Source organism: Clupea harengus, chromosome 2 (assembly GCF_900700415.2).
Source record: "Clupea harengus chromosome 2, Ch_v2.0.2, whole genome shotgun sequence".
NCBI classification, from domain to species: domain Eukaryota; kingdom Metazoa; phylum Chordata; class Actinopteri; order Clupeiformes; family Clupeidae; genus Clupea; species Clupea harengus.
Window position 1 is genome coordinate 12,652,437 of NC_045153.1, and position 10,688 is coordinate 12,663,124.

The window sequence follows — 10,688 nt, forward strand, 5'->3', positions numbered from 1 at the left end:
AAGAAAGCTGCGGCATACTGCTGCTTAAATGGCTCCTGCCATTGGCCCTGGACACAATTTTTTAAAGGGCTTACAATCGCATCCATGTGGATCATAACAGCACTGTTGGAAGGCGACTGGTTCATTTGTGCTAAGGCAATGAATGGCAATAATGCATACATCGCCTGCAAGAACAACCATACGGAAGGAGACATTTTGATTTTCAACAAGTTCAAGAGTGAATCACATGTAAGTGAAACTGTAACAAAAGACATTTAGCTTCACTTTACACACAATTTCCACCACATTCTGAGCTCATTTTTAAAGTAGCCTTTATTGCAGTAAGCAGAAGCATCTACAGGTTGCCAGGTGTGATTTTTCCATTTCTGTTATATCAACTTGTGTTGCCATGTATGATATCCAGAGGAGTAGCTGAAAGGACCAAACTGTATTCAACCTTTTCCTCCAACACACGAGTGTTCAGTAGTGTAATGAGACTGCTTGGAGTAGGCTGTTGCTTATTGGTTTATTCATTTTTCACTTTCTTCAGATTTATGGTTTCGGCTGCCTCTGTGGAGTTTCGCTTTTCTGGTTGGTACACTTTTGTGTATGCTCCAAAACTGCATTTTACAAACAAAAGTATCACAAATGTCTGGAGAAGCAGACACATCTGCATATTAAGAAGCAATTAAAGGACATGGCCAAAGACAAAGCCCAAAGCATCTGTGAAGAACCCTTCAGGAGTATCCGAAAAAAGGAGCAGCTGCCACAGCAGCAAAATCAGCAGCAAGACCAGCTTCAGCAGCAGTTGTTTCTGCAGGTACAACTGCTTGTGCAACAGCAGCATCAGTGGCTTGAGGGACAACAACAAGGGCAGCATGCACCAAGGGGACAAGAAGCAAATGTAAACAATCCAACCTCAGATGCAAGCAATCAAGCACCAAGTGGAGAACAAGCACCAGCTGAATCAACACCAGATGAAAATTGGATTAAAATATCTGATCCAACCTTTCACATTCCAACAAGCAGCAGCAAAAATGGATCGACAACTACCAAAAATGCATCATTGAACAAAGAGACAGCCGCGACAGAAGAGATTGAATTAAATGTTTCTGAAAAGAGGGGAAACACCACAATGTTGACATCAGCCGATGCCGATCAGCAGGGGCGGCTTTCGTGCGGGGGGTGCTGTAGTGTCTACTAAAATATGTGACGTCACAACAATATGATATTAGACAAGTATTTAGAGGCTATAGCACTGATTGTGACCACTAACTGACATTTAAAATACTTTTAAAATACACCAGAACCAAGCATGAAACATTTCTAATATATGCAAACTTTATTTCATTTTTCCGTGGCCAGTACACATTCACTACTGGAGTTCAATTTATGCAAATGTCCTCTATCATCTACGATGATATCCACAGAAATAGCCTAAATTAAGCCTAGAGGCCGGAGTTGAAATTGGCTGGGTATTGCCTTACAGTTATAGCCTATCGCCAACGAGAATCTTAACATGTAAACAGATCCAAAAAATGCATTAACAACAACAACAAAACATACAACACGATCGATTATGTGGCATGTTCCAGATCTCGGCATAAAACATCATTAACATTCACAACTTCTGTGAATCCACAATAAAGAATTCGAAAGTTTGGCCTATGTTAATTTGCTCCTTCATCTAGATACCCTCAGTTTAAGTATATAAACTATTGGCCTAAAATATAGCCTTTGAACAGAATAGCCTGTGGCAAACGATTTTACTCTGTCGTCGTCGTTGTTGTTGACATCGTTGTCTTTCTCCGTTTGAACAGACTGTTCATCGCTAATTTTACTTATATTAACTATGCTCCTCGAAAACAACTCCAAGTTCGTTAACGTTCCTCTTCATCCGTTACAGTAACAACTTCATCACACACCCGTGAACATCATATAGCAAGATCTCCATGCATGCCTGTGATAAAAACTAAAAACTAAAAACTAGCAAACACATTTGTTCAACATTTATTTTCTTCCCCAAAGCAAAATTATGTATTATATCGTTTAATATATATTTAATATATAAAAATGAGTAACACCTTTATTTATATTTCCCTGCAGCGCCCTCAGTACCCCCCTTCCCGCGCCACTGGCGGCTTGTCCATAAGGGCGATTGGGGCGACACACTACCTACGGAAGGGAAGAAAAATCCTGATGTATCAATGCAATTTCCTTGTAACTCGCTTTGGATAAAAGCGTCAGCTAAATTACTAAATGTAAATGTTATATATTTTTTCTATCGGATTCTACCACTAGACCATCTGATCTGCCTTTGAATGTCATTGTCCAATCAGGTAACAGCCAAGCTATCAGGCAAAAGTCGTTGTCGGCAGAGATAACGTGTTGACCAGAGAATCCGTATTGAAACCGGAATTGGGTGATTTACTCCGTTTGATTGGCTAATAACAGGACCTTTATTTTTTCGTTGAGAAATTATGTTGATCGCCTGACATTCAAACGATCGGTTTTCTTTAAATTATTATTATTTTTGTGAAGTTATACGGCTCAATACTCAATTGACTTGTTAACCGAACTTTTACGAAGTCATAAAACTAAACACACAAGTGACTTGTTAACCGAACTTTTACGAAGCTATATGACCAAACACAAAGCTAGCACTGTTAATTCCGGTATAGCTAGCTAGGTCAATTAGCTCGCCTAAGATACTGTAATTTTAGCTAACCAATTACCTAATTTCCCCCAAAACCCATTGATTGTGTGTGTTTGTGATGTGTAACATATATCCTTTATCAGCAGTGGCGGCGCCAGACATTTTTTTCTGCAGGTGCTATGGGGGAGCTCGGCGTTTTAGTGAGGGTGCTATGAAATGAGGATGATAGCCTATGTGTCACATTGTTCTCTACTACAACAACTTTAAATGTTTGCTCTCTGAAGCGTCTTTGGAGTCTATGAAAAGCGCTAAACAAACCGATTGTATTATTATTATCATTATCTAGGCTTCTTCCGACAGACGCGCACATCTGCGACGGTCACTGACAAAAGGCATACAGCATGTTATAGAGTCCGCAATCCCAAATACCTAACTTACTTTGAAACACTTGTGGTAGTGAGGATTAAAGTTGGGCGACAGGTGACCACTACCATGTCAGATAGAGTGAAATTAATCTTGGAATATCAGATAGAATTAACTAAAACAGTCAAACAGTCAGAAATGCGTTAAAAAGGTATATATTGTTTCAGTTCACAATCATCAGTAATCACATATAACCTTATGTATACCTAGCACACAGACAGACTGCTTGTCTTAGGCTAACGTCAACATTCAAGCGTGCAACGTGAAAGTTGGGTAAAAGGTTATGACAGAATGATTGCTCTGTGTCTAAAACAACCTGTTCATTTCAATCTGTTATTATTTTCTTTTGTGAGTTCAATATTATTATCACACAATAAATAACGCAGAATGAAATTAAATAACAATAATAAATAAACCATTATTTTCTTGGGGGTGCTATGGGGGTGCTATGGCTAATCCAGGGGGAGCTAGAGCACCCCCTAGCCCCCCCCTGGCGCCGCCCCTGTTTATCAGTCATTCAAGTTATTTACGTTTATTTACCGCAAGCGATTGCACTGACACAAGTGTAATTCAATTGCTAGCTAGCTAGCTAGGTAAATTAGCTCGCGTAAGATACTGCTTGAGCTAACCAGCCCAAACACTGAAGAGCTAGCTAGGTCAATTAGCTCGCCTAAGATACTGTAATTTAAGCTAACCAATTACCTCATTTCCCCCAAAACCCATCGATTGTGTGTGTTTGTGATGTGTAACATATATCCTTTATCAGTCATTCAAGTTATTTACGTTTATTTACCGCTAGCGATTACACCGACACAAGTGTAATTCAATTGCTAGCTAGCTAGCTAGGTAAATTAGCTCGCGTAAGATACTGTAATTTTTAGCTTACCTATTACCTAATTATCACACAAAAAACATCGATTACGTGATTACCTTCAAATGGCCCCGCCCCTTCTGGGCGATTTGGGACAAAATGAAAATCGCCCCAGACCTCTCTCATTGACTCCCATGTTAAATGATTTTTTTTTCACAAAACAGAGCTCAATGCTCTCAATGCATTCTCTATGGCTTCCGGGAGGGCCCGCCCTTCCATGTTGTGTCATAAGTAATAGATGTAAACGCGTATGAGAACGTCATACAGCTCGACAGAGGCATATTCTGTCAAGATGGCTCCTGTTCAGTGCAACAACTCAATTCGCTCTTTGACAGAAACTCCTTTTTAGTCGGCGTACTAATGAAAATAAATTGCCAACAAAACAATTAGGACTTCCTAGACCAAATGTATCCCTTCAATAGGTTTCTACATAGGGAGGGAAATCCTACATCCAAGAATTGGAACGAAAGAAAATCGTGGCTAACGCGGTCTGTATTTCTATATACCACTGTCACTTTTCACAGGTTTCACAGTGTGTTTCACAGTTCGCTTCTTGCACTAACACTGAATAATTTGTTATGTGATGACTTATTTTGCTTTTGTAAGCCAATACTTTCAAGATCAGTCAATAAATATTGTTGGTTTTGACATATGTTGCCCCCTTCTTTATGTTGTTACTGGTCATATCATGTGTCCTGTTAAGCTATGTTACATCATACAACATATGAGACATGTGGATAGTGAAAAAGTGGGATCATTTAATGTGGAGCCACATCATGTTTGCTTATGAAGGCTCCTGGATGCAACTTTCTTCCATAGCTTTCCACCTGTAACTTGCTACTCTAGCTATGTAGCAAGAGGGGACCTATTACTGTTGTGTGCTGCCAATAGTGGACAAAAAGGTATTGCTGTATGAGTTAATCAGGTACCTTAATGTACCTACTGAATGGGTTGCCTTAATCATTATCAAAAAAATTGCCCCCCCTGAGAATTTCTTCAGGAGCCGCCACTGGGCGCAACAGCGTCAACTATGTCTATGGCGTCAAGGGTTAAGTGGAGCGCATGTATGACGCCATCCTTTAGTAGGTCGATATGAGGTGGGGGGGTGCATACGCCCAGTGGCGTAACGTAGTAACGACGGGCAAGATATTATGACGGGCCCCCCTAGTGAACGCAAAAAAAATAAAAAATCGTAGCATTCCCTACTTCCACAACAGCGTCTAAAAAACCTGATAATCAAAGGTGTTTGTCATCGATATAAATAGTGTTTAATTAATCAATCTTACTTATTTCAGAAGCAATGTGTGTATACACAATGAACTAAGTCTTGTTTGACTCTCAGCAGGAACATTTCTTGCCGTAAAAATAGTTAGAAAGTAATAATAATAGCGACCACTATTTACCCAACTTGTAGCCTAGTAATCCTGCCCTACCATAATGTATGTAGGCTATAACTTGTCTTGAAATGTATATCTATCACAATAGCCGTAAGTTACCTGTTGCATGGTTGCTGACACACCACTGAGGACAGAAGCAGTGATGCTGATCCCTGCTGACTCCGTGGGCTCGCGACTCGCGACATGATCAAATAGAGACTTGACATTGGACAACAACATACATATTACCCAGCAATCATCATTGCTAATCACAAAAATACCAAAGAAAATAAGAACTTTTCTGATAGTTTCTATAGTGTATGTAGGATAAGCATATGATTTTGTTATAAATTGCTACTTTTCCCCAAAAAGTAATAACAACCATGAATGAGATAAGTTTGCCTTTTCAAGTGTGTATATATAGCATTTTACACTACCACCTTGCTAAGATCAGCGCATATTTGAACATAAGCATATACGAGAAAATTTGACGCTATACTAAGGTTGGGCCCGTCGAGCGATACCTGTAGCTGTACTTGGAAAGGGGGGGCCCGGCGAGCGACGCGTTTCTTTGGGGCCGGCTACGGGCCCCGACACCCCACGGGCCCAGGTGCAGCCACACCTGCTGCACCCCCTATAGTTACGCCCCTGACTTTGCCAATGGTAGGAGCTGTGGCAAGAGTGACTGGTAGTTTTGATATGAATTCTGCTGTAGTCCTGTCGGATAGACAACGGCTGTAGAAGTGGATTAATTCCGTTGTTGGACAGAGTTCAAATTTCATGTTGAATGTAATTAGGTGGTGATCTTAAAAGGCAGTATTTTGGGGTAGAACTATAGGGCGGTCAATTTCTAGGCCATGTGTTAATACAAGGTCAATGGTGTGATTATGGTAGTGAGTAGTTGATGTTGGGAGAACCCGGGTTCTCTATCCATTAGTGATTGGAATGCGATTGTAAGGCTATTATTTTCATTATCCATGTGGATATTAAAATCTCCCACTATGAGGATTTTATCAGAGTTTACAACCAGGGCGGATAGGAAGTCGGAACATTCGGATAAATATTCAGTGTAGGGGCCTGGTGGTCTATATAGTGTCACAAGAGTGACCGGGTGAGTGGCTTTTGAGTTTGGATGCATAAGATGAAGTACGAGGACTTCAAATTATGCAAATTTTTAATTTAGGTCTTGGGGAAATACATAGGTTAGCGAGGGAAATTATAGCTACTCCACCTCCACGTCCATGTGCTGTACGGTTTGCGCCTTGTCTTGAGTCTTGCCTGACTTCTAAGTTCTGATTAAAACCTTTTAAGTTCTGTAATATCGTGTGTGTGCATTTGGGTCCTGCACCGTAGACGGACCGTGACAGTAGGTCTTTATTTGTGTGGGGATTTCCAACACACATACATGTCTGTATGTGTGTCAAAATGTCAGGCAAATGTGGCCATGGGCTAGTCCCCAGGCCAACTGCTACAACACCTTAACAACTGGAGGCTAGCTGCTAAGGTAGTAGCTACCCAGTACTTTGTTTATTACCCAATTAAATGGATTCAAACCGAGGATGTTATAAGCAATAAATAATGTATTTCAATACAGGTCTTTTGTTTGTACTTGGCAGGGGTAACAAAACACGATGACAATACATACATCAGACATAAACAAAAAAAGAAAGCAAAACACATAACATAAGCCCAGGGGGCCAACCCAGAGTAACTACAGTAACACTGCTAGAGTCTCTCTGACCAATATTCAGCCATACGTGAGAACTAATAGCACACTCATGCACACACTAGTGTAATACTGCAAAGTGCAAAACGTTGTGCAACTCACCCTGAGTTAGGCACCCAGGCCACAGAAAATGGGTGACAATAAGAAAAATATACAAGTAACAACGAGACACGTGGCTTCAGCTAAATCACAGTCGATACACAAAGAACTAAATGAAAGAAATTAACAGAGGAAAAGTGGCCAGACTATCACCTGTGATCAATTGCTGCTGTGATCTACAAAAGAAAGATTGTTTTTAACATTGACAGATATTGCACATTTTCCCTGATACAGTATAAATATATCATCCCTTTAATAATTAGAAAAATAGACATTTGAATATAAAAACATTTCTTCAGACACTTTAAAAGAGTTACCATATGAACCACTAGAGCAGTGCTCTTCCTACCTTGGCCTTGACTGCCATACAAAAGGAAGGACCCAGGAGGAAATGGGAATCGGGGGGGGCCCACGTCAGCTTGGCGTCTATTCTCCACAGAATGATGCCATGCTCAAATGAATTGCTTTATTTGAGTGTTTTATTTATTACTAACTAATAAAGACCCTGTTCTTCATACAGTCCGGCTTTTTTCAGGTCAGAGCAATGGCCCTTTAAAATTCCTGTCCACGTCCCTGGTTTAAACAGTGTTTCAGTGCACTTTACATTTATAATGGCTACATCGATATAACTATTCCATGAAGTCATCATCTTTATTATGATACCTAGTTATCTTTTTTTATCTTTTAACCGACAGTGCCGTAGAAGTTGACTAAAATCGTTGAAGACGATAAAAATACAGGGACTCAATTGAAAGACAAGTCATTTCTATGGACCTGACGCTCAAGAGATATAACCATGTTCTAAACTTTGGCGTCTACGCCTGTCAATCCATGCCAGTGGCCGTTGCCCTATTAAAAAGTACAAAGTTCACCCACCTTTGCCCACTGGATCTATGCAAAACATGTATTTCTTGCCCCTCCCATCAAACTCCTTCCCTTCTACGCCAAAACAAAAAAAGGAAGAAAAGATTGTCATTGAAAAAGCACATCAGAATAAACAAAAACATATCAAACATCTTTTCAGTCCCCAAAGTTAATTTTTATACTTATGTATTAATGCCAATGTTCTGTTTTTCAGTTAATTTATTTATTAGTTTTTTTTCAATGCCAAACTTAAAGTCTCTGTTTTAGCTCCTTAGTCACATATTGTATCAAGATATGAATTTGCGCATGTTGCCATTGCACTTGCTCTAAGGGGGTCCAGGCTCTGGGCTCTGTAAAGCGCCTTGAGACAATTGTATGGTTATGGCGCTATATCGCTATTTAAATAAAATTGAATTGAATTAAATGAATGTGTGAAAGTTAATGCACAAGTCGAGTGAATAGTCAAGATGAAGGAGCCACATCAGCGCAAAGCAGTCGCTTTACTGACCAACGAGGGCAGGAAGGCATAGCAAGTCCCACAGACCTGCTGGAGGAGCACCAATCAGGACCAAACTATGGCTATGGTTCAAGTTCACTTTGCCTAGTAAGATACCATGCTTTAAAGTCCAGAGATGATTACTGGGGGCATGTTCTTGTTCATTTTTATTTCACACATGGTCTCACCTGAACACCATGGGCCCATGTATGTACTGTATGATGTTCCCTGAACACCACGTTTCACAAAAATATGCCTTAATTATTGTTCAAAAATTCAAACATGTAATATGATACCTATTTTATCAAGACAAGAAAGTATGAAAATATTCAACAAGTCGACGGAGGCTCAGCCGGTGTCATTTTAGATGAGCCTCCTTATGTAACCACTAGAGTGCAGTAGGGTATTGTTGTGACTTCACGGAATCATAGGGGGAGTGTCTTTACCGCAACAAGACCAGGAAGCTGGGCTCTTACCTGTCAAATTGCATAGGTTTCTCACGGATTTAAAGCTGGCCACCTGGTTTGAAGAAGTTGGGCTATTCTATTCTTCTGGTAAAGACATTCTTATTTATATAAAACGTTATGTTGTTGAATCGACTGACAGCATAGTACGTGCAATTAGCCTATTTATGGTGTGCATGAAATGGGCGAACTCGGTTATGAGTTAGGCTAGTTTGTCTGACGTTATATTGCTGAATGTTTACACATCTTACTTACTCCTGTACTCTTGAGTGATACGATTAGTAAAGACACCGTGTTCTTTCATTTGATCGTATCTCTTTCTTCTGAATCTGACTGTGATTGTGACTATTTCTGTACAGAACAATGGCTTTTTTCACGAACTGCGTCGTGGTTTTAGAACTGAAGAATTTGCCTTTCAAGGAGAAGCAGAAAGTCCGTTTGGCCGTTACAGACAACGGGGGCAGCCTGTCCTATGTGGTCAACAAGCAGGTCCGTTGTCTTTCTGTGGCCATACAAACAAAACGGCGGTGTAACGTGTTAACCCCCGTCATAACGTGGACATAAACATATCCATAACCTGGATGTAAACAAGCAGGACCTATGTCATGGCTTGTGCCATACAGGCATACTGTCTTCTTCATCATGATTAGTAATTGTTGTGAAACTTCTCATGTGTGGGATGCCAAATCAGCCAATGAAGCACGCTGTTATGTTATCAAAACTTCTTGCCATGACAGTTATTAGTAATGAGCATTGTCATTACTGGAAATAATATGTCTAATACAGACTTCAACCACCTGTTGTATGTTATACTTCTGTTGTTGTTTTGACAATTTAAACAGTGTAAAGTCTTCTAACTATCAAAGAAGTGAATGTCTTCTCTATCTGTCTGTAAGTTCCCTGTCTGTCTGCACATCTGTCTCTCTCTCCTATCTCTTACCTTACAGTGTAGTTTCATAGTGGTGAGCAGCCTGGGGAATCTGAGCAGCAACCGGCAGCAGAGTGCTCAGAAGCACCAGGTCCCTGTGGTGGGCCTGGGGTACGTGCATGCCTGCCTGGAGAAGAAGGCCCTCCTACCTGCCGTAGAGCATGTCCTGGTCTCAGTGACCCCCACACCCTACCCAGCACCCTCCATCCAACCAGGTATGCCACAGTCAGGCTTAAACTCTCTTTGCAGTGCGTGCTGTATGCCATAGCCAGGCATCGCACTTCGCTCTTAAACGCTCTTTGCAGTGCACAGTGTTCTGGAATTGTTTTCTAAAAGCGCATTATTATTTGTTTAGGGGGAATTCGTATTGCCAGTAAGCGGCCTGGGGGGATGTGGTTAACATAAAACTAGGGCAGCTTGACCACATTTCAATTCCATTTTATAGAAATCATGTAGATCAGGTCATAGAGACAAGGCAGAAAATCACAAAGGCCTTTACCAAGAGGAAAGATCTTATGGTTCATCTCTGGTTCTGGGTGTGAAGTATGCTTATTTACAAGGTTAACTGGCTCTCTTTTGCCTTGTTCATGACTTGAGCTTTAAACTAATCAAAAATAGTTTGGCTCAACTCCATAACTGCACCCAATCTGAATCCATTGGAATATTTCCTGGCTACAATGAATGCAGTTGCTGTGGGATGGCAGCTTGCAGTACCAGGAAAGAAAAGTCATATAATAACATATTATAAAGATAAACATAAAGATATTAATATAAAACAACAACCAGTAATGTATCTCACTCTTCTC

General features: G+C 40.5%; 1 protein-coding gene across 1 annotated transcript; it reads left to right on the plus strand.

Annotated features, from left to right (window-relative positions):
- The first annotated feature begins 9,317 nt into the window (after nt 1-9,317).
- LOC116224100 (protein mono-ADP-ribosyltransferase PARP4-like) lies at nt 9,318-10,178 on the plus strand. Its single transcript, XM_031582861.1, has 2 exons — nt 9,318-9,443; nt 9,902-10,178. The coding sequence occupies exons 1-2, from the start codon at nt 9,318-9,320 to the stop codon at nt 10,148-10,150; spliced, it is 375 nt and encodes a 124-aa protein (XP_031438721.1). The 3' UTR covers nt 10,151-10,178.
- The last annotated feature ends 510 nt before the right edge of the window (nt 10,179-10,688 follow it).

Bases quoted from the DNA above. Each gene is read 5' to 3' on its own strand.
- LOC116224100 (XM_031582861.1), top strand. From the start codon at position 9,318: ATGGCTTTTTTCACGAACTGCGTCGTGGTTTTAGAACTGAAGAATTTG. The intron at 9,444-9,901 runs GTCCGTTGTCTT...CTTACCTTACAG, and splicing joins CCTATGTGGTCAACAAGCAG to TGTAGTTTCATAGTGGTGAG.